At 36.9% G+C, this 24402-nt stretch overlaps 1 protein-coding gene across 4 annotated transcripts in view; it reads left to right on the top strand.

Moving 5' to 3' along the window:
- Nucleotides 1-24402, top strand: part of RNGTT (RNA guanylyltransferase and 5'-phosphatase) — a 338823-nt gene that overhangs the window by 221000 nt on the left and 93421 nt on the right. Inside the window, exon 14 of one of the 4 annotated variants that reach the window (XM_077162395.1) lies at nt 965-6044. The exons of the other annotated variants lie outside the window; for them this stretch is intronic. Coding sequence (XP_077018510.1) covers nt 965-1010 — 46 coding nt within the window. The 3' untranslated portion in view covers nt 1011-6044. Of the gene's footprint in view, nt 1-964; nt 6045-24402 lie in introns of those variants that run through there. 4 annotated transcript variants of the gene reach the window in all.

Below are 24402 nucleotides of genomic sequence, written 5' to 3'. Positions count from 1 at the left end.
AATACTGTTAGTAGTAATTTTTAAACCCTAGACTTTCAGTGTATGGTTTTGATCTCACCTATCTGCTATAATAAAGTAGATATGATACAGATTTCTTAGATTGAAATTTTATATAAACATCTATTTCTGTGTTGAATATCCCCTTGATGGCACTTAAAAAAAAACTGACCTTAGTATGTTTTGCCCCTTTAAGTATCATTTCTGAAAATTTGATCTATATTTACCCAGTATTGATTACCATGATCTAAAATAACTTACATACATCTTAGCAATTTACATTGTGTCGTGTTTTAAAAGTGCAAGTTTCTGTCTTCTTTTTCAAAACTTAAAAATGTTATTGATTTATAGTGAGCAGTATAAACTTTTGCATAGCATAGTTGTTTGCAGAACAGATTCTCTAGGCTGCCTGTGTTTACATCTCAGCTCCTACTCTTTGTTAACTGTGTGACCTTGAGCACATTACTTCTTTCTGTGCCTCAGGTTCCTCATAATAAAATAGGAATAGACCTAAGATTTTTGCAAGGAATAAATGAGTTATATGTAAAATACTTAGAACTTGACACATGGCAAACACTTGTATGTTTGCTATTATTAATTTATTCTAATTCAGGTGGAGTTTTAAAGTCCATATTCCCTTCTTGCCACTTTCATAATTCTGTTATTTGGTGAATTATGTGAGTCCAACTTCCAAAGTGAAACTTTTTCTGTCTGATTCTATCCCCTGTTAATTTTTCCCTATCAAAGTGCAAATGTCTATTCAGTTTACTTGTATAACTATATAAGCTGTGAAACATGTGGAGGACAAGAATATAACAAAGTCAGACAACTTTGCAGGGATGGGAAACCAAAATTCTATGAGTAGATTATTGTAATATTGAGAAAAACCGTTTATATTTCTACCTATTGGCTCCTTGACCCATGTTTTTTGGTTAAAGGAGAAACCTGACCATATATTTGGTTGCAGATTCAAGACATGTACTACATCTTGTAAGATAAGACATTATCGCTGAGCAGTGAGTTCCAAATCATAGGTCCATTGCCCCACTTATTTTGCTATGAGGTAAGTTCCTTGGTTAGAAGCACTATATTCATTGCACATGTTAAAGAATAAAACGATCTATAAGTTCATGAAAGGTCATGCTGACGGAAGCTTTAGGGATTAATTCCTGCCCCTTCCATGATGGAAGAAATCTATGTAAACCCACCACTTAGGGGAATGATGCTATATCAAGGGCTCAGTGTTTAGTCTCTGCTATTGACAGGTTGAGGTGTAAATGAAAGCTGGGGCCAGGTCAGGCATAATGGAGAAAAGTCCATGTAGTTGAGCCTATGCATTGCCTCCACCCCTGTCTGTTCTAGTTTGCTGGCTGCCAGAATGCAGCTTTTAAAAAGGGGAGTTTAATAAGTTGTTAGTTTGCAATTCTAAGGCTGAGAAAATGTCCCAATTAAAGCAAGTCTATAGAAATGTCCAATCAAAGACATCCAGAGAAAGATACCTTGGTTCAAGAAGGCTGATGAAGTTCAGGGTTTCTCTCTCAAGTGAGAAAGCACATGGTGAACATAGTCAGGGCTTCTCTCTCAGCTGGAAGGGCACATGGGGAACACGACGTCATCTGCTAGCTTTCTCTCCTGGCTTCCTGTTTCATGAAGCTCCCCGGGAGGCATTTTCTTTCTTCATCTCCAAAGGTCACTGGCTGGTGGCCTCTCTGCTTTGTGAGAGCTACAGCATTCTCTGCTCTCTCCAAATCTCTAGCTTTCTCCAGAATGTTTCCTCTTTTATAGGATTCCCATAAACTAATCAAGACCCAACCAAATGGGTGGTGACACATCTCCACCAAATCCAGTTCAACAACTGCTCTTAATTGAGTCACATCTCCAGGGAGATGATCTAATTACAAATTAAAATATACACTACTGAATAGGGATTAGAGGAAATGGCTGCCTTTACAAAATGGGATTAAGATTAAAACATGACTTTTCTGGGGTACATACATTCTTTTAAACCAGCACACAGCCAATATGGTTAGTTTTTACGTGAGTAAACTGTTAACATGGCTGGGGAAAGAAGCTGATTTACATTCAGAATGAGAAATTCTGTCTATCTGATTTTAGGGAGCCAAGCCACCTCTGTGGTAGATGCCCTTTGGTGAACATTCACTTAGGATGCATATTTCTTCGTGGTCTGCATCTGTTTTGACAGGTCCGTCTATGTACCTTCCCAAACCTCATTGTTACTGATCTTTAAATCCTCTTTCTTCCATGTCCTTGACCATCGTTTCAAGATTATTGATAGCTGCCTGTAAATTACATTGTAGAGTCATTCTTCTGGCCATCTCTTATCAAGTTTGTACTGCTCCAAGTTTGGCCCTTTGGGAGAATTTCCCATCACTGATCTCCTTCAGGCTGTTATTCTGCAGTAGGCCACTTCCTGTTTGTGCCAGGACATCATGTAGAACCATCTTCACCTGAGTTGTTTTTTTTTTTCTGTCTGGTTGTAAGGAATTCCCCATGATGTAGATGCAATTTGAGGAAAAGAAGTCTATGTCCCTGGGAAAAAAGCAATATATGTACCTTTATCATATATATGTAGAATTTCCACTTATTGATAGTTTGTTCTTACCATGCCAAGCGTTATGATTTAATGGGTCAAATAACACCCAGTTCTTCATGGACACCTTGGGTCATCACATAGTTACTTGCTAGCTATGATTAGGCCCTCAGTTCTATCAGGTCTCAGTAGCAGGTTTGGATCTTTTTCTCAAAAAAATAATGATCTGTAGAAAATGGCATGGTTTTGCTCTGGAACCCCAGAGATTTGTGATTATTCTCCTGTTGGGGCTTGTGAGGGTTTCCAGACAATTGATGCATACTAGGTTGTAAGGTCCAGGTGCCAGAGAAGTTTGTACTGCAGCCTGGACTTGCTGCAGAGCTTCTCTTGCTCTGATTCCCACTTAAAAATGGTAGCTTAACAGATTTTACTTGGTAAATAAGTTTGGAGCACTTCTCCAAAATCAGCAAAGGCTTACCAAGCAATGTGCTTTTCCCTCCCTTACTCAGCCCCTTTCTTTAACTTTTTATTTTTAAATTCTTTCAAACTTACAGAACAGTTACAAAAATAATACAAACCCCTTAAAGAAAACTCCAGCATCCCCACATACCCCTTGATACCAGATCCATAATTTTAACATTTTGTCACCTTTGCTGTTTAATACTATCTATTGTCCATTTATTCTGTAATCCATCCATCCATGTCTGTCTGTCAGTGTATTAAAAGATAGATCCATTTTCTGAACACTTGATTGTAGGTTGTATACATCTTGCTCCTTGAACACTTAATACTACCATGTACCTTTCCTAAGAACAATGATATTTACTTATATAACCACCTGAAGTACAGCTATCAAGTTCAAGAACTTTACCATTGATACGACTCTTACATTTATCTATTTCTTTCTTCATTTATTTATCTATTTCTTTCTTCAGTGCTCTTGCTTTGGGTGTAAGATCTAGGAAACCATCTCCTATTATAAGTTTTATAAGATATTTCCCTACATTTTCTTCTAAAAGTTTTATGGTCTTAGATGTAATGTTTAGGTCCTTGATCCATTTTGAGTTAATTTTTGTATAATATGTGAGATATGGATCCTCTTTCATTCTTCTGCATGTGGCTATTGTGTTCTCAGTGCACCATTTATTGAAGAGACTGTTATGTCCCAACTGAGATGGCTGACTACCTTATCAAAGATCAGTTGTCCATAGATGAGAGGGCCGATATTTGAACACTCTATTCAATTCCATTGGTCAGTATATCTATCTTTATGCCAGTACTATGCTTTTGTGACCACTGTAGCTTCATAACATGCCTTAAAGTCAGGTGGTGTGAGACCTCTGACTTTGTTTTTCTTTCTCAGGATATTTTTAGCTATTTGGGGCACCCTGCCCTTCCAGATAAATTTGGTTATTGTTTTTTCTATTTCTGCAAAGTAAGTTTTTTGGATTTTAATTGGTATTGCATTGAATCTATAAATCAATTTAGGTAGAATTGACATCTTAACTCTATTTAGTCTTCTGATCCATGAACATGGTATGCCCTTCCATTTATATAGGTCTTCTGTGATTTCTTTTAGCAATTTTTTGTAGTTTTCTTTGTAGAGGTCTTTTGTATCCTTAGTTAAATTTATTCTTAAATATTTTATTCTTTTGGTTGCAATTGTAAATGGAATTTTTTTCTTGATTTACCCCTCAGATTGCTGATTACTAGTTTATAGAAACACTACAGATTTTTTGAGAGTCGATCTTGCAACCTGCCACTTTGCTGTACTTATTTATTAGCTCTAATAGTTTTGCTGTGGATTTTTCAGGGTTTATGACATATAGTATCATATCATCTGCAAACTGAGGGTTTTACCTCTTCCTTTCCAATTTTGATGCCTTGTATTTCTTTTTCTTGTCTAATTGCTCTGGCTAGAACTTCCAATACAGTGTTGAATAACAATGATGATAGTGAACCTCCTTGTCTTGTTCTTGATCTTAGAGGGAAAGTTTTCAGTTTTTCCCCATTGAGGATTGTGTTAGTTAGATTCAGTTGTCAACTTGGCCAGGTGAGCATACCTGGTCTTGTTGCTGCAGACATAAGCCAATGGTACGTGAACCTCATCTGTTGCTAATTACATCTGCAGTCGGCTAGGTGGCATGCCTGCTGCAATGAATGATGTTTGACTTAATTGGCTGGTGGTTAAATGAGAGAGTGCAACGCAGCACAGCTAAGCAGCTCGGCATTCCTCATCTCAGCACTTGTAGCTCAGCCCAGACCTTTGGAGATGCATAAAGAAGTCACCCTGGGGAAAGTTGTTGGAACCCAGGGGCCTGGAGAGAAGACCAGCAGAGACCATCCTGTGCCTTCCACATAAGAAAGAACCTCAGTGGAAAGTTAGCTGCCTTTCCTCTGAAGAACTAACAAAATAAATCCCCTTTTATTAAAAGCCAATCTGTCTTGGTGTGTTGCATTCCAGCAGCTAGCAAACTAGAACAAGGATGATGTTAGCTGTGGGTTTTTTATGTATTCCCTTTATCATGTTGAGGAAGTTCCCTTCTATTCCTGTCCTTTGAAGTGTTTTCAACAAGAAAGGATGTTGGATTTTGTCAAATGCCTTTTCTGCATCAATTGAGATGATCATGTGGTTTTTCTGCTTTGATTTGTTGATATGGTGTATTATATTAATTGATTTTCTTATATTGAGCCATCCTTGCATACCTGGGATGAATTCTACTTGGCCATGCTGTATAATTCTTTTAATGTCCTGCTGAATTCTATTTGGAAGAATTTTGTTGAGGATTTTGCATCTATATTCATTAGAGAGATTGGTCTGTAATTTTCTTTTCTTGTAGTATCTTTGTCTGGCTTTGGTTTGAGGGTGATGCTGGCTTCATAGAATAAGTTGGTAGGCAGCCTTCCTTCTGCAATTGTTTTCAAGAGTTTGAGCAGGATTGGTACTAATTCTTTCTTGAATGTTTGGTAGAGTTCCAGGACTACTACCATCTAGTCCTGGACTTTTTTTGGGGGGGGAGCTTCTTAATGATTTATTCAGTTTTTTTTATTTGTGATTGATTTGTTGAGGTCATCTATTTCTTCTCAAGTAATGTTGGTTGTTCCTGCCTTTCTAGGAAGTTGTCCATTTCATCTACATTGTCTAGTTTATTAGCTGAAAGTTGTTCATAGTATCCTCTCATTACCTCCTTTATTTCTGTAGGGTCGCTGGTTATGTCTCCTCTTCCATTTCTTTTTTTTTTTTACATGGGCAGGCACCGGGAATCAAACCCGGGAATCAAATCTGGCATGGCAGGCAAGCGTTCTTGCCGCTGAGCCACTGTGGCCCACCCTCCTCTTCCATTTCTGATTTTATTTATTTATATCCTCTCTTCTTCTTTTTCCCAACCTTGCTAAAAATCCATCAATCTTATTGGTTTTCTCATAGAATCAACTTCTGGTTTTGTTGATTTTCTTGATTGTTTTCATGTTCTCAGTTTCATTATTTCTGCTCTAATCTTCGTTATTGCTTTCTTTTTTTTTCTTTAGACTTAGTCTGCTGTTCTTTCTCTAGTTCTTCCATGTAAGCAGTTAGTTCCTTGATTTTTGCTCTTCTCTCTTGATATAGGAATTTAGGGTGATTAATTACCCTCAGCACTGCCTTTGCTGCATCCCATAAATTTTGATATGTTGTTTTTCATTTTCATTTGCCTTGAGATATTTACTGATTTCTCTTGTAATTTCTTCCTTCACCTACTTGTTGTTTGAGTGTATTGTTGAACCTCCAAATATTAGTAAATTTTCTGGCCCTCTGCCTATTGTTGATTTCCAACTCTATTCCTTTATGATCCAAGAAGGTGTTTTGTAGGATTTTAATGCCTCTAAGTTTATTGAGACTTACTTTGTGACTCAACATATGGTCTGTCCTTGAGAATGATCCATAAGCACTTGAGAAAAAGGTGTATCCTGCTGTTGTGGGGTGTAATGTTCTATAAATGTCTGTTAAGTCTAGTTCATTTATTGTATTATTCAAATTCTCTGTTTCTTTATTGATCCTCTGTCTAGATATTCTGCCCATTGATGAGTGTGGGGAATTGAAGTCTCCAACTATTATGGTAGATGTGTCTATTTCTCTTTTCAGTGTTTGCCTCATATATTTTGGAGCACTCTGGCTTGGTGCATAAATATTTATGGTTGTTGTGTCTGTGCATAGTCTTATTGGGCTTCCCTTGTATGTGATGGATTGCTTTTTCTTGCTGCTTTTAAAATTCTCTTTCTCTTTGATATCTGACATTCTGAGTATTAAGTGTCTTGGAGTACGTCTATTTGGATCTCTTCTGTTTGGGGTGTGCTGCACTTCTTGGATGTGTAATTCTAGGTCTTTCATTAGAATTGGGAAATTTTCAGTGATAATTTCCTACCTTAGTTTTTCTCTTCCTTTTCCCTTTTCTTCTTCTGGACACCCACAACACATACATTCGCATGTTTCATGTTGTCATTCAATTCCCTGAGTCCCTTCTCATATTTTTCCATTCTTTTCCAATATTTTTTTATGCCTGTCAAATTTCAGATGTCCCATCCTCCAGTTCACTAATCCTGTCTTCTGCTGCTTGAAATCTAACATGGCAGGTTTCCATTGTTTTCTTCATCTCTTCTACTGTGAATTTCATTCCCTTAAGTTCTGTGATTTGTGTTTTCAGACTTTTGACTTCTTCTTTTCGGTTTGTCCCTTTCCTTCTTTATATCCTCCCTCAATTCACTGATTTGATTTTTGATGAGATTTTTCCATGTCTTTTCGAACATCCTGAATGAATTGTTTCAGCTCCTGTATTTCATTTGAATTGTTGGTTTGTTCCCTTGACCGGTCCATATCTTCAGTTTTCCTAGTATGATTTGCTAATTTTTGCTGGCGTCTAAATATTTAATTTTCATAACTAGTTTAATTTGGAGATTGTTTTCACTTTTTTTTACCTAGGATTTTCTTGCTGGATGATTTTGTTGTCTATCTGTTCTTTGACATTCAGTGCAGCTTATTCTAGACCTCTAGCTTAGGTTCTTGTTTTCTTGTTTCTTGTCCTGCCTGTATGGTGCTCCCCCCCCCCCCCACCCCCCTTTCAGAGCTTCTTCTACTTAGGTATTATAGACCCCAGTCAGATTTTCTGAGACCAGACTGGCCTCCTCTCAGGAGGAAAGAGACACCTGCATCAATTTTCCCTGAGAGTGAGACCCAGCAAGTTGATAGATGTTCCTATGAAGCCTCTAGACTCTGTTTTTCCTGTCCTGCCCCGTATGTGGCACTTGACTTCCTGCAGGCCCCAGCAGCATAAAGTGATGCAATACCTGTAACTTCAACAGACTCTCCCTGCTGGGGGCGTGGTTGAGATGGAGGAGAGGTTGTAGGCTGGCTTTAATTGCTTTAGTTTTCCAGACCCTGGGTTCCGAATTCCTTGAGGGAGGGATTCCACCCTTGCCACCACCCCTCACCTGGGGAAGGCATAGCCTCCAAGGAATTACTTTGTTTCACCTGACCAGCCTCTTTATCTTTCAGACAAGCTTAATTCCACCCTTGCCTAGGGCAGTTAGAGACTGAAAAGCCTTGCAGTTGTGTCTAAAGAACAGTCAAGCCTTAGAAATACAGCCCCCAAAAAGGAAAGGAAAAAAACACTTTTCAGAGCAGAACCCCTGTTCCTTGGGTTTGCCAATTGAGAGCTTAAGTTGGTATGTTGCTCTATGTATCTCCAGGTTCTATGTGCCCCCTCCTTTCCTTCAGAGCCCAGACCCTTTCAAGTATTTGTGTTGTCCCATCCAAAAAAAAGCAAACCCGTGTTTTGTTTGTTTGTTTGTTTTTCTTTTTCTATCAGCCCTGCCCCCTCTACGCTGGGGCAAAACCCAGCACCTCAGCTTTTACTCCAGGTTCAGCTTAGCTGAGGGTCTATTGTTAGTAGTCAGAATTTTAAAATTAATTCCACAATTGGTGCTTGGTTGAGCTCAGCCCCTTGCTGTAAGTAAAGTCTCTTTCCTTTCCCTTCTGAGGACCAGCCTGTGGGGGAGGGGCACCAGCCTCCACGACTGGGCAACTCACTGTACTACTGGGTGGAGTTGCAGCTGGTCCAGCTTGTCCGGACTGGTGTATGCTGTATGTCCAGACACTGATATAGCTGTTGTTCTGTACTGTTCCTAGCTATTTACTAGCTGCTATGAGGATGAACTAAATTACACCCCTACTAAGCCACCATCTTGGACTCTCCTCCCATATGTACAGATCTTTAATTGATATTTCTACCCCCTAAATCATACCTTTTAATATTGTATCATGTACTTCTTTGTATTTTTAATTGCCTTTAACTTTAAATTCTTCCCAGTCTAATGCTAGTATTGCCTTTTTATGTTTCTTTTTGGTGGTGTTGACTTTGCTGCGTATCTCTTTGGCCTATCCATTTCTTTTCTTTTTGTGTGTGTGGGTTTTTTTTGTTGTTGTTTAAACTTTTTAATTTGTAATGTAAAATAATGCAAAAAGGCAATACATTTTGAAGTATGTTTTAATAAGTAGTTATAGAATAGATTTTAAAGTTTGGTATGGGTTACAGTTCCACAATTTTAGGTTTTTTTCTTGTAGCTGGTCCAAGACATTGGACACCCAAAGAAGTATCAATATAATGATTTAGCAGTCATACTCATTTGTTAAATCCTATCTTCTCTGTTATTTTCCTCCTTCTCTCTCTTTTTTTCTTTTTTATGAAAAGTAACATATATACAAAAAACAGTAAATTTCAAAGCACATTGCAACAATTGGTTGTAGAATAGATTTCAGAGTTTGGTATGGGTTACAATTGCACTATTTTAGGTTTTTACTTGTAGCTGCTCTAAGGTACTGGAGACCAAAATAAATATCAGTATAATGATTCAGCCATCATAGTCATTTGTTAAATCCTACCTTCTCTGTATAACTCCACCATCACATTGATCTTTCACTTGTTCTTTAGGAGTGTTTGGGCTATGCCCATTCTAACTTTTTCATGTTGGAAGGGGCTGTTGATAATATGGCATAGGGGAGTAAAACTAGTTGATCTTCTGGAGATGCTGGCCTCTCTGTATTTCAGGACTTATCTGGTCCAGGGACCCATGTGGAGACTGTAAGTTTCTGGAAAGTTACCCGAGTGCATGGTCCCTTTGTAGAATCTTATGTAACGCCCTAGGTGTTCTTGAGAATTGTAAGGAATGGTTTTGGTTAGGGTTTGGCAAGGTATGATAGGTAGCAGTGTCTAACTGAAGCTTGCCTAAGAATCACCTTCAGAGTAGCCTCTTCAATTAATTGATTAAATTAATCAATATTAATTTAGTGATTGATAATAATTAATATTATTAATTATAGAATAATATATAGTTTATATTATATTTACAATATGAATCTTCCTTGTCTTAGCCACTGATACCTTATTTGTTATACTTCTTTTTCCCCCTTGGTCAGAATGGCATTGTTGATCTGATGATGCCCCAGCCAGGTTCAGCCCTGGGAGTCATTTCCCATGCTGCCAGAGAGACTTTCATCCCTGGAGGTCATGTTCCACTTAGTGGAGAGGGCAGTGGTTTCACTTGCAGAGTTGGGCTGAGAGAGAGGGAGGGGGGAGAGGGAGCGCTCACATCTGAGCAACCAAAAATGTTCTCTGGGAGTAACTCTTAGCATACATATCCATTCATTTTCAGCTGTTTGTTTCATTGTGGTCAGTCAAACCCTTCTGACTTTGAAACATACTAAATACACTATCACATATACCTTAGTACCAGTCACTACTACGAATCAAACACTGCATATTTGATGACTTTCCAATACTTTCTCTTTCCCTCATTACCCAGATGAAAGTTTTGGAATGCTTTTATTCTTACTACACTTTCTTTCAATTTTTTGCTTTCTTTTTGTTTTTTGCTTTTTATTTTGAAATACTTTTTAACTTACAAAACAGGTGCATAATTAAAAGAAACCACATATAGAGAACTCCTTTGTATCCCTACCCTTTCAGATACACCAGTTTTAACATTTTACTAGCTTTGCCTTATCATTCTTTTTGTCTCTCTAACTAGCTATATTTTCTGAACATTTGAGAGCATTTTGCATGCATCCTAGTCCTTGAACACACATATTCCCATGTACATTTCCTATGACAAGGATGCTAACTTATGTAATTACCTTAAGTGCAGTTATGAAGTACAGTAACTTTAACTTTGTTATAAAGCTTACATTCTGTATTTGAATTTTTTCATATATGCCAGTAATTTCCTTTTGTTCTTTTTCTTTTGTCCTTTTGTGCCATTTCTCCTCCATTCTAAGTTCTCATCCAGTATCATTCATTACAGTTTGTATCATTGCCTATTTAGTTTATCTTTCTTTTTTTTAAATTTTGAAAATATATGTACAATATAAATCTTCCTATGCCAGCCCATCCCCAGCATAGTATTCATTGGGATTAATTGTTATCACACTGTTTCAATACCTTTAATACTACCCATTACTAGAATTTTCCCTTCACCCAAACAGAAACACTAAATCATTTTGCATAAACTCTCAACTGTTCCTACTCCCCACACCTGGAAGCCTGCACTTTATTTTCTGTCTCTGTGAGTTTTCATGTTCTCTGTTATATTCTTTGTAATTACCATAGATTTAAAAATTTTTAACCTTTTTTATTGTAATAGTATAACATATATAAAAAACAAGCAAATAAAAAAACAATAGTTTTCAAAGCACTCTTTAACAAGTAGTTACAGGACAGATCCCACAGTTTATCATGTGCAATCCTCTCATATTTGTCCTTCTAGCTACTCCAGAATATAGGAGGCTAGAGGGCTTAAATTTTTTTTTTATCATCACAAGCGACTTTTTTCCTCCTTTTTTTGTGAAAAATGACATATGTACAAAACAGCTATATATTGCAAAGCATGACATCATAGTTGCAGAACATATTTCAGAATTTGACATGAGTTACAATTCTACTATTTTAGTTTTTACTTCTAGCTGCTCTAAAATACTGGAGACTAAGAGATAATCAATTTAATGATTTAGCATTCATATTTGTTAAATCCTATTTTCTATGTATAACTCCAACACTACCTTTGATCTTTCCATCCCTCTCTTTAAGGGTGTTTGGGCTATGGCAGTTCTAAATTTTTCATATTGGGAGGTCTTTCACTAATATGGGGTAGGGAGATGGAACTATCTGATGTTTTGGAGAGTCTGGGCTAGGTTACAGGACTTATCTGAACCGGGGACCCATCTGGAGGTTGTAGTTTCTGGAAAGTTACTCTGGTGCTTGGAACCCTTGTGGAATCTTACATATTGCCCTAGGTGTTCTTTAGGATTGGCTGGAATGGCCCTAATGGGGATTGGCAGGTTATAATAGGTAGCAAGGTCTACCTGAAGCTTGCATAAGACCAACTTCCAGAGTAGCCTCTCGACTCTGTTTATACTCTCTCTGCCTGATACTTTATTAATTACACTTCTTTTCCCCCTTTTGGTCAGAATGGGATTGTTGATCCCATGGTGCCAGGTCTGGATTCATCCCTGGGATTCATCCCTGGGAGTCATCTCCTATGTCACCAGGGAGACTTTCACCCCTGCATGTCATGTCCCATGTAGGAGGGAGGGCAATGATTTCACTTGCAGAGTTGGGCTTAGAGAGACTGAGGCCACATCTGAGCAACAAAAGAGGTCTTCCAGAAGTAACTCTTAGGCATGCCTATAGGTAGTCTAAGCTTCTCTGCTACCTACAGAAGCTTCAGAAGAGTAAGCCTCCGATCAAGGGCATGGCCTATTGATTTGGGTGTCCCTAAAGTTTGACACAGTATCAGGGGATTCCCTGAAGATAAGGTTTAATAGTTCCATATTCTTTCTCCCATCCCTCAGGGGACTTTGCCAATACTTTTTGTTTATCTGCTTAATATACTGTAGGATGTATCCACGCATTACAATAATCTGTAAAAATTAATGAACCTCTTTCTTATTCTGGGCTCCCTGTGTTTCAGTTGTTCAAATGAGCTATATAGATAGATTGAATTAGATTATGCATTACAGAAAATTTCAGTTCCAGACCAAATAAATCTTTCTTCCATTAGTCTCAAAGAGTATGTGTGTTTCTGAAATATAGATACTGTCTTCCTTACCTCTGTGTTCTGAATTACTTTAACCCCCACTTGTTTGGCTTCGTTCTAATCTCTAAACATCAGGTTAAATATGTAAAACAGCCTCTTAAAATCCAGAAATAATAATCAGCACTCAGAACTTAATGTATCTGCTCTAAAAGCTAACAATCTAGGCCCTTGTTTTCTTATAAGAAAGGTAAATATACCATTCTTGTTCTTTTGTTTCTGGCTTATTTTGTCTCACCAAACGTCGCACGCATTCATTCACATCATTGCATGTCTCACGACTTTGTTCCTTTTTGTAGCAGCACAACCTTCGTTCATAAGTGTGCACCATTGTTCGCCAATCTCTTTCTCTGTCAGTGCTTCCTTCAGCCACCTGCATTAATCAGGCATCATGTAGAGGGCCCAAAGTTCACAGTCCATCAGCATTCTTAATTTTAGATAATTTCATTGTTCCCAAGAGAAAGAGCACCAATAAAAACACCCTTACCAATTAGAAAATCTAAACATCCTCTTAACTCTTGCCCTCCCCCCATTATTTACCTCTGCTGTTGCTGTGGCAGTGCTGATGGTTTTCTTTGGGTTTTTTGGGGTTTTTTTTTGCATAGGCAGGCACGGGAAATCGAACCTGGGTCTCCAACATGGCAGGTGAGAACTCTGCCTGCTGAGCCACTGTGACCCGCCTGCTGATGGTTTTCTTTTGAACCTAGCTCATAGCATGCAATAGCAGTTCATCCCCTTTACCCTGGACTTAAACACTCTTTATACAAGAATCATATCTTTGAGGTAATTCTTGTGAGAGTTCATATTTCTAGTGTTAATCAGTGGGACACATAGGTCTATACAACCCTTTTCAATCTTGTTCATCTTCAATATGGTAATATTACTTACAGACCCTCTGGAGAACCACCTTCACTGCTATCTATTCCATGGGGCTTAAATTTAACATCCTAAATCTGTAACGATTTCATTTGCTTTGAAAACAATTTAACACCAGTAGTCTAACCAAATTATACTCTATATCCCCACCTTTATGTAGTTCTTGTCACAAATTACGTGGAGTACAAAACTATTGATTTCTTATTACATCTTATTCATTTACCTTTTAGATCCTATAGTAAGTAAATAACGGAGTGACGAAAAATGCAACAGTACTGGCATTTATATTTCCCATGTCATTGTGTTTACCCTAGAGCTTTATTTCTTCATGTGAATTCAGTCTATTATCTAGTATCCTTTCCTTTCAACTTACAGAACTCTCTTTAGCATTTCTTGTCGGGCCAGTCTAGAGGTGATGAAATCCCTCAGCTTTTGTTTATCTGGAAATGTCTTAATTTCTCCTTCTTCTCTTCTTTTTGTTTGCATGGACAGGAACCAGGAATTGAACTTGGGTCTCCTATCTCATTCATTTTTGAAGGAGTTTTGTTGGATATGGAACTCTTGGTTGGCAATTTTTTGTTTTTAGCACTTTATCTTCCTTCTGCCTTATTGCCTCCATAGTTTCTAATAAGAAATTGACAACCTTATTGAGGCTTCACTGTTTGTGACAAGTTGCTTCTCTCTTGTAGCTTTCAGAAATCTTTTTCTTTGGCATATGACGTTTTGATCATAACATGGTGCTGTGTGGGTCGACTTGGGTTTATCCTTTCTGCGGTTCACGTTGGGTATGAATATTCATGTTTTGTTAAATTTGGGAAGTTTTCAACCATTATTTCTTTGAATATTCTTTTGGCCCCTTTCTGTCTTAATTCCTCTGGGATTCTTATAATAGCTGTATTGACACACTTGATGGCATTCCCTGGGTTCTTCAGGCTCTGTTCATTTTTCTTTTTCTTTTTTTTTATCTTTCTGCTCTTCAGACTGGATGATTTCTATTGTGTTATCTTCAAGTTCTCTGATTTTTTTCTTTTGTTGTCTCCATTCTGGTGTTGAAAACCTTTAGGAAATTTTAAACTTTTACTACTGTGATCTTCAGCTCTGTTTGGGTTCCTTTTTATAATATCCAGCTCTCTGTTGATAGTCTTTATTGTTTATCTATCATTTTCCTGATTTCCCTTAATACTTTGTCCATGGTTTCCTTGAGTTCTTTAAGTACATTTTAAAATAGTGTTTGTCAGAAATGTCCCAGGTCTGATCCTCAGTGATGATTTTGAAAGCTTTAATCTTCTGCTTTGCCTGGATCATCACTTCCTGTTTCTTTGTATGTTTTGTAACCCCTTATATTATTCTGGGACATTTTCTGGAACATTGTTCTCTACCAAACCCCTATAGGTATTACTGAAATATCTTAGTAGCTTTGTTTCCAGAGTATTCTTAGAATTTCTCTTAAACCCATTCATGTTCATTTTATCTTAAGAATACTTTTTTCGATCTCATGCATTCCTGATACATTATTATACAATTTAATTTCAATAGCATTTATTTATTGCCTACCACTTTTTCTCTTCTTTCATTTTCCCTTCCTAGTTTAGATTCATTTGTTCTTTGGATAGTTTTTTCTTGACTATCTTTCTCTCCGATGGCATATATAGTAGTTACTCTGAAATCTTATGTACCTGCAAATGTCTGTCTTTTGCCTGACAGATTAAGCATGTTCTTACCTGGTATAGAATTGTTGAGATACAGTTCTTTTCTCTCCTTTTCATTTTCTTCTGGCTTCAGTGTTAGAGATGACAAGTTTAGTTATTTTTCCTTCTTTTGTGAATTACATTGATCTTGATTATCTTTATTGGCTTGCAGGGGATCTGCTCATTGTGGAGTGCTCTCAAGTGGTGCCAGGCCACATGGGAAGGAAAAACATGTGTTCTTTATCCTGTAAGTTCCTGTATGTAGTAACAGGGAATCTTCCAGTTGCTTGCACTAAATAACTGGAGAAAGCCTTCCCACTTCCTTAACGAGGTAGTCTTCCAACTCGGGTGAAAACATTTTCAGCCTTAGTATCTAGTGGGCCAGGGATATCAGGCATATGACTTCCGACCACTGTTGACCAGTGAAAATCTGGTGTTTTCACTTATTTCTGTGGCCTATACTTTCCCCAGGGTTTGCTAATTGTTAGTCTCTTCCTCTTGGGGTTCCTTCCCAACCTCTATGGAGGAGAAAGCTACAAATTCTTTCCCTTTTAATGCCTCACTTTTCCTTAGCAGACATTTGGTGTTTAAAAGGAGCATCAACATGAGATTTTCATAATCATGCAGTAACATTCTAAAAGCTGTGTCATTATACAATCATCTTCAAAATCAAAGCTGTTGGAATACATCTCAACGGTTTCAGGTACTTCTCTTTAGCCATTCCAATACGCTGTAAACCAAAAAGGGATATCTATACAATGTGTAAGAATAACTTCCAGGATAACCTCTTGACTCTGTTTGAAATCTTTCAGCCAATGACACTTTTTTTTTCCTCATTTCTCTCTTCCTTCTTTTGGTCAAGAAGGTTTTCTGAATCCCTTGATGCTGGGTCCCAGCTCATCCTGGGATTTATATCCCATGTTTCGAGGGCAATTTACACCCCTGGGAATCATGTCTCATGTAGTGGGAGAGAGCATTGTGTTCACTTGCACGTCATCTGAGCAATATAAGAGGTTCTCTGGGGTGACTCTTAAGCCAAATTTTAAGTAGGCTTAGCCTGTCCTTTGCAGGAATAAGTTTCATAGGGGCAAACCCCAAGATTGTGGGCTCAACCTATTGATTTGGTTGTCTTTGCTGCTTGCGAAAATATCAATAACTGTCCAAATGAGAAAGTTGAATATTTCCTCCTTTCTTCCCCATGCTCCAAGGGGACCTTGCAAATACTTCTTTATTCACTGCCCATGGTACTCTGGGATATTTCAGGGCATCATCCTAACCTGGACAAATTAACAAATTCTCACACCCTATTCAAAATTCCATGTACTTATGGTATTCAACTAAACTGACCATGCAAGTTAAATTAGAAAATGCATTACCCAAAATATAAATTTTTCACCAATATAGACATCTCTCCCTTTGGTCTCACATAGAAGCTGAAGTTTTAAAACATGAATGATATCATACTTTACCTATTTCTGATTTTATTTATTTGCATCCTCTGTCTCTCACTTTCTTTTAATCAGTCTACCTAAGGGCCCCTTGATTTTACTGATTTTCTCAAAGAACCAACTTCTGGTTTTGTTGATTTTTCTCCGTTGTTTTCATGCTCGGTGCTTCATTTATTCCTGCTTATGCTCTATGTTTCATTTATTCCTGCTCTAATCTTTGTTATTGCTTTTCTTTGCTTTGCTTTGGGCTTAATTTGCTGTTCTTTCTCTAGTTCTTCCAAGTGAGCAGTTAATGCCTTGATTTTTACTCTTTCTTCTTTTTTTAATATAGGCATTTATGGCAATAAATTTCTCTCTCAGTACTATCTTTGCTGCATCCCATAAATTTTGGTTATTTTTTCATTTGTCTTGAGATATTTACTGATTTCTTTCCTAATTTCTTCCTTGACCCACTGGTTGTTTATGTGTATGTGGTTTAGCCTCCATATATTTTTGAATTTTCTGGCCTTCTTCCTGTTAATTTATTTCCAACTTCATTCCTCATGAAAGTGTTTTGTATGATTTCAATCCTTTTAACCTTATTGAGATTTGTTTTGTGACCCAGCCAGTGGTCTGTCCTTAAGAATGATATATGAGCACTTGAGAAAAATGTTTATCCTGCTCTTTTGGTGTGTAATGTTCTATAAATGTCCGTTAAGTCTAGTTCATTTATTGTATTATTCAAATTCTCTCTTTCTTTACTGATCCTCTCTCTAGATGTTCTGTCCATTGATGAGAGTTGGGAATTGAAGTCTGCAGCTGTTACGGTAGAGGTGTCTATTTCAGTGCTGTCAGTGTTTGCCTTATGTACTTTGGAGCACTCTGGCTTCGTGCATAAATATATATGATTATCTTGTCTTCTTGTTGAGTTGTTAATACATAGTGTCCTTTTATTAATACATAGTGTCCTTCTTTGTCTCTTAATTATTTTACATTTGAAGTCTTATTTGTCAGATATTAGTATAGCTATTCCTGCCATTTTCTGATTGTTGTTTGCATGAAATATCTTTTCCCAGCCTTTCACTTTCAACCTAATTTTTTCTTGGGTCTAAAATGAGTCTCCTGTTGACAGTGTATAGATGGGTCCTGTTGTTTAATCCATTCTGCCAGTCTGTGTGATTTGATTGGGGAGTTTAATCCATTAACATTTAGTGTTATTACTCTAAAGACTGTACTTTCTTCTACCATTTTGCCTTTTGGATTTTATGTTATGTATATATATATTTTTCTCTTTTTACCTTTACTGGTAATCATCATTTCTATACTCTTCTCCACACTTCTGTCTCCTGCCTTTTCCTGTCTGCCTGTAATGCTCCCTTTAGTATTTCTTGCAGAGCTGTTCTCTTGGTCACAAATTCTCTCAGTGATTGTTTGTCTGGAAATATTTTAATCTCACCCTCTTTTTTTTTTTTGCTTGGGCAAGCAACAGGAATTGAACTTGGGTCGCCAGCATGGCAGGTGAGAACTGTGCCTACTGAACCACTGTGGCCCAGCCTCCCCCTCATTTTTGAAGGACATTTTTGCTGGATATAGAATTCTTGGTTTACAGTTGTTGTCTTTTAGTATCTTAAATATATCATACCAGTGCCTTCACACCTCCATGGTTTCTGCTGAGAAATCCACACATAGTCTTATTGGACTTCCCTTGTGTGTGATGGTTTGCTTTTCTCTTTCTGCTTTCAAAATTCTTTCTCTTTCACATCTGACAGTCTGGTTAGTAAGTGTCTTGTAGTATGTCTATTTGTATCTATTCTGTTTGGGGTATACTGCACTTCTTGGTTCTGTAATTTTATTTCATTCTAAGAGATGAGAAATTTTCAGTGATAATTTCCTCCATTAGTGTTCTCCTTTTCCCTTCTCTTCTCCTTCTGAGACATCTAGAACACATATATTCATGCACTTCATGTTGTCATTCAGTTCCCTGAGACCCTGCTCATACTTTTCCATTCTTTCCCCTATTTTTATTTGTGCATCAGATTCAGATGTCCAGCCCTGTGGTTCACTAATCTTTTCTTCTACCTCTTCAAATCTATCATTGTCAGTTTCCATTGTTTTTTGTTTGTTTTTTTTTCATCTCTTCTATTGTGCCTTTCATTTCTGTAAATCTGTGATTCATTTGTTCAGACTTTGTATTTCTTCTTTCTTCCCCCAGTATCTTTTTTTATATCCTCCCTCAACTTGTTGATTTGATTTTTGATGAGATTTTCTACATCTGTTCAAACATCCTGATTTAGTTGTTTCAGCTTCTGCATCTCATATGAATTGTTGATTTGTTCCTTCAACTGGGCTGTCTCCGATTTTCCTAGTATGACTTTTTATTTTTTGCTGCCGTCTAGGTATTTGATTTACTTAATTAGTTTATTCTGGAGGTTGTTTTCACTCTTTACCTAGGATTTTCTTGCTGCTTGGTTGTGTTCTCTATCTGTTCTTTCACATTCAATTCAACTTATTCTAGACCTCTAGGATAGTTTCTGTGTAACTGATCAGTGTTTTTCAGTTCTTGTTTTTCCGTTTCTTGCCTGCCTCTATGGAATCTTTTTTTCTGTTTTTTTGAGGAGGGTCTCCTCAGGTGTAGTCTCCAGACAGATTTTCCCAGAGCCACTGGCCTGTGTCTCAGGAGGAAAGAGTTGCCAGCATTAGTTTTCTCTGAGGGTGAAACCCAGCAGGTTGTCATACTTTCCTGAGAAGCCTCTGGAGTCCTATGGTGCTCAGCATGTGGTGTTTATCTGCCCATGGTTTCCCACCATGGTAAACAGATGTGGTGCCTTTAATTTCAGCAGACTCTCCCTACAGGGGTGTGGTTGAGACAGAGGTAAGGTTGTAGGCTAGCCTTAATTGCTTCAGTTTTCCATTCCCTGGGGCCTGAATTCTTTGAAGGAGGAATTCTGCTTGAGCTGGGCCTCCCCTTTCTGTTGGGAAAGATACATCTTTCAGGGAATTAGCTCCTTTCACCTAACTAGTTACTTTGCTTCACATTCTGCCCTTGCCTGGAGCACTGCAAAAGCTAAGAAGGCTTCCAGTTCTATCTGATGAGCTGTTAAGAGGTAGAGAAAAAGCCTTTCTAGACTGGGCCCCCTCTCTTTGGGTTTGTCAGTCAAGAGCTTAAGTTGTATGTGGCTCGATATATCTCCAGGCTCTATGTACCCCCTTTTCTTGGGGTCCAGCCCTTTTGCGGTATTTTGTGCTGACTCAAAAAGCCCCCCCACCCCCACCTTCTCCCTGCTGGGACAATAACTTGCAGTACCTTTAGTGCTTATTCCAGGGTTCTCTGTGCTGGTGGCCTGTTCTAGTTTGCTAACTGCTGAAATGCAATATACCAGAAGCACAATGACTCTTAAAAAGGATAATTTAATAAGTTGGTAGTTAATATTTCTAAGGCTGAGAAAATGTCCAAATTAAAGCAAATCTATAGAAATGTCCAATCTAAGGCATCCAGGGAAAGATACCTTGGTTCAAGAAGGACAGTGAAGTTCAGGGTTTCTTTCTCAAGTAGAAGGGCACATGGCAAACATCATCAGAGTTTCTCTTGCATCTGGAAAGGCACATGGTGAATATGGTCAGGGTTCCTCTCTCATCTGGAAGGGCACATGGCAAGCACAGTGTCATCTGCTAGCTTCTTCTCCTGGCTTCCTGTTTCATGAAGTTCCCCAGAAGGCATGTTCCTTCTTCATCTCCAAAGGTCACTGGCTGGTGGACTCTACTTCTCGTGTCCATTTCCTTTCCCATTAGGGAACCAGTCTGCCCATTGGGGAGGGTCGCCAGTTGTTCTGTAACTGGTGCTGGGTATTTACTATGTCATTCTGCTCTGCTCTCTCTGAATCTCTTTCTTTCTCCAAAATGTTTTCCTCTTTCATAGGACTCCAGAAACTAATCAAGGCCCACCCAAAGGGGTGGAGACATGCCTCCAGTTAATCCAGTTTGACAACCACTCTTGATTAAACCACATCTTCAGGGAGATGATCTAATTACAGTTTCAGACATACAATACTGAATAGGCATTAGAAGAAACGACTGCCTTTACAAAATGGAATTAGGATTAAAACACAGCTTTTCTAGGGTACATACATCATTTCAAACCAGCACAGGGCCTATTTTCAGTAGTCAGAATTCATTAACCAATTCTCCAGTTGGAGTGTGGTTGAGCTAAGTACTTGCTGCTAGTAAAGTCCGTTTCCTTTCCCATTAAGAAACCAGTCTGCTCTGCCCATTGGGAAGGGTCGCCAGTTTTGTAACTGGTGCTGGGTATTTACTAGCTGCTCTGGAGGATGAACTAAATTCTCTACCTCACTTAGCCGCCATCTTGCCCTGTCTTCCTGAATTGTGTTATTTTTTCTTTACTTATCTTTCCTTTCAAAACATTCTTGGCATTTATATTTCAGTTTTATGATCTGATTTTAAAAATTGTTTAAGCTCATCTTTTTTTTTTTTAAGGGATCTAATGCTTATTGACAGTTATTTCATACCTTTACTCTTTTTTCAGAATTTTTCTCAAAGTTCAGGTACAATTTAAATAGTATTTTCAAGTAATATGCTTATTTATTATTTCTCCCTAATCAGGAATCTTTCTACTATAATCTAACTTGAAAAAATATATAAATTACCTTAATATTAGGGGGAATAAAATGTTACACTACAACTGCTTTTACTAATTCTTATTTTTTATTCAGAATCCTAAATGTTAATTGGAGATATTCTGTTCTCTTTACTTTTCTAAGAAATGTTTTCTTCAAATAGCATATAAATAAATTTTTTACTTTAGAATCTTATTAATGTTCTTTAGGATCATCAGAAATATATAGATTGTCCGTGAAGAGTAGAAGATTCCATATACTCATAAAATATATTTCTCTTCAATTTGAATTGTATTTATGCTTTAAAAAGGAGAGAATTTTTATGGCATCGTATCACTTTACTAAAGAAATAGCTGTATTTAGAACCAAAATATTACTGAGACTTAGTAAACACTTGTCTTACAGACCATAGCTCATATTGAAGCTATGGAATTTTAAGACCTATAAGTTGTTTGCTTGTTACATTAAAGTTCAGTGGAAGTATTTGTGAAATTACTATATGTTTATTGTTAAGCACCCCTAAGTTCTTGTTTATATCTTAAGGATAAAAACAGGAAAGTTTTGTGCTTTTTAGCCCCTATGCATTTTTCTGTTAAAATTAATTATGAACTAACTTATATAGCTTTGGTTATTAATATAATTGTAAAATAATTAGTGGTAGAATTATATTCCTTTAGCTTTCACAGTCTTTTTTCAACCAAGCGATTTAACTTGGTTTGAAGAGTTAATTATAAAAAGAGGATATTTAATATCCTCTAGCATATGACAGCCTCAAAATATAAATATGGTAATTTATTATAAAAAGAAGAAAGCAGGGCACATCATTGTTAATGCAGTCCTTTTATCTCTGGAAAATGAAACTCTTATATTAAGCTTTGAATCTCAGGGGAGAGTATATGGGGGGAGGGTATGGATGGGGCTCATTGAGTTCTTTGTATGTAACAGTAAACGATCTCAAACTAGACTCTGAGACTTGAATAATGGTATGGATGTTAGGAGCAACTATGGTCCAAGGGTTTTTCAGTGCTACATGTAGTGTTTACATTGCCCAATGTTCATTTTATTTCAAATGAACTATTATTGTTTTAATTAGAAACCCCTGTTGACTGGAAGTTTTCTTTACACTCAAAGATACTTCATGTTCATATTGATAAAAGGAACTACTCCAAGTTTCAGAAACATGTTTTCAATCATCAGAGGAGGCCTATGTTAAACAGCTTTTTAAAAATTAAGCACATATTGTTTTCGTTTAATTGTTAGAAAATTGATAATCCAAATGACATATATGTCAGTTTGTGAAGTATCCAGAGTATTTTTACTGACCATTATGCAATTGCGTGATTTATCACATTATCAAAAGGTATTGTTTTCACTTATATAAGTAAAGCTGGAATTTGTAACATTTAGATTTGATGGTTGAAATATGTGACATTTAAATTTGAAGCCCATTTAAATATAGGTTTGTTATAGAAGGTGTAGATCATATTATGTGGTCTCAAGGGAGTTTAGAATAAATTAACTGTAAATTACATGAATTCATTACTAAGGAACAAAGACCTTTATTCATCTTTTTCAGAATCTCATTTATGAAAAAAATCACCATCCTATTTGCCTTCCCATTTACTTTTAAACTTTCAGCATAGAAAATAGCATCACTAGTTATAGCTGATTTATCATTAAGCATTTATTGAAAACCATCTATATGCAAACTATGTTGATAGGTGCTAGGAATAAAAAGATGGATAAGCCCTAGTCTGAAGGAGCAAATAGCCTAGCTGGGGGTTCAGATATAAATAACTATCAATATGAAAAATGCTGTACTACTACTACTACTACTACTACTACTAAAGTGCTGCAGGAACTGAGACAATGTTATATTCATATGTAAAAATAAAAATATTTTAATTGTCAGTGGTAGCTCAGAGAAAATTACATAGAAGATGGTCATTTGAGTAGGATCTTATAACTAGGAGTGGTATTTAAGGCAGAAAGTTTAATTTTGAAAGCAGGCATAAAGCTGCATGGAACGTTTATCAAGTGTCTAGTTCATAGAAGTGGAACTTGACCACAGTAGGCCAAGACTAGATTGTGGTTGACCAAGAACCAATAGTAAAAATATTGAAGATTATAAAAAAGAATTCTTTTTATATAAGAGATGAGTTACTTTCATCTGTATTTTAGAAAGTAACTGATTAGAAGATAAAGGTTACCAACATAATCCAACCAGTTTTACAAATGAGAAGCCTATGAGCCATCTTGCTCCCTATTAACTGGTTATCTAGTTAAGACCTGTTAATTTTACTTTTTATATATTGCTTAACTCTGTCATCTTTGGTCCTGTTTTATAGACATGATCCTGGTCTAGATTAGCATTATATTACCTGGACTACTGCACAGTCTCCTAAATGATCTTATCATACCAGCTTCATCCTTACCCAATACATTATCTGATGTTACTAGAACTCTGCCACTTTTCTTTTGGTTAGTATTTGCTTGGTAATCTTATTTTGTCTTTTACCTGTCAAACTTTCTCTTTCCTTATATTTTAGATTTGTCTCTCGTAAACAGCATTTAGCTGAATTTATTATTTTTTGTTATTTGACAATTATTATCTTCTAAATGGAACATTTAGTGCGTTTGTATTTTTTATAATTAGTCATATATATGAATTTTTATTTTTGCCAGCTTATTTTGTGTTCATTGAGCTGTATGTTTTTTTTATTTTTATTTTTTGTTGATATATAGTCACATACCATGCACTCATCCAAAGTGTACAATCAGTGAGTGGTTCATAATATCTTCATATAGCTGTGTATTTATCCTCACAATCGACTTTTTATTTTCTTTTTTGTGAAAAATAACATAAAAAATACATTTCAGAGCACATCATAACACTTAGTTGTAGAACAGATTTCAGAGTTTGGTATGGGTTACAGTTCTACAATTTTAGGTTTTTCTCCTAGCTGCTCCAAGACACAGGAGACTAAAAGAAATGTTGATATAATGATTCACCAATCATACTCATTTGTTAAATCCTGTCTTCTCTTTTATAGCTCCTTCTTCTCCTTTGATCATTCTGCCACTCTTTAGGAATATTTAGTCTGCTAAAGCTC

Source organism: Tamandua tetradactyla, chromosome 5 (assembly GCF_023851605.1).
Source record: "Tamandua tetradactyla isolate mTamTet1 chromosome 5, mTamTet1.pri, whole genome shotgun sequence".
Taxonomy (NCBI): Eukaryota; Metazoa; Chordata; class Mammalia; order Pilosa; family Myrmecophagidae; genus Tamandua; species Tamandua tetradactyla.
The sequence above is the reverse complement of the archived record's forward strand: the minus strand, read 5'-3'. Positions and strand labels throughout refer to the sequence as shown.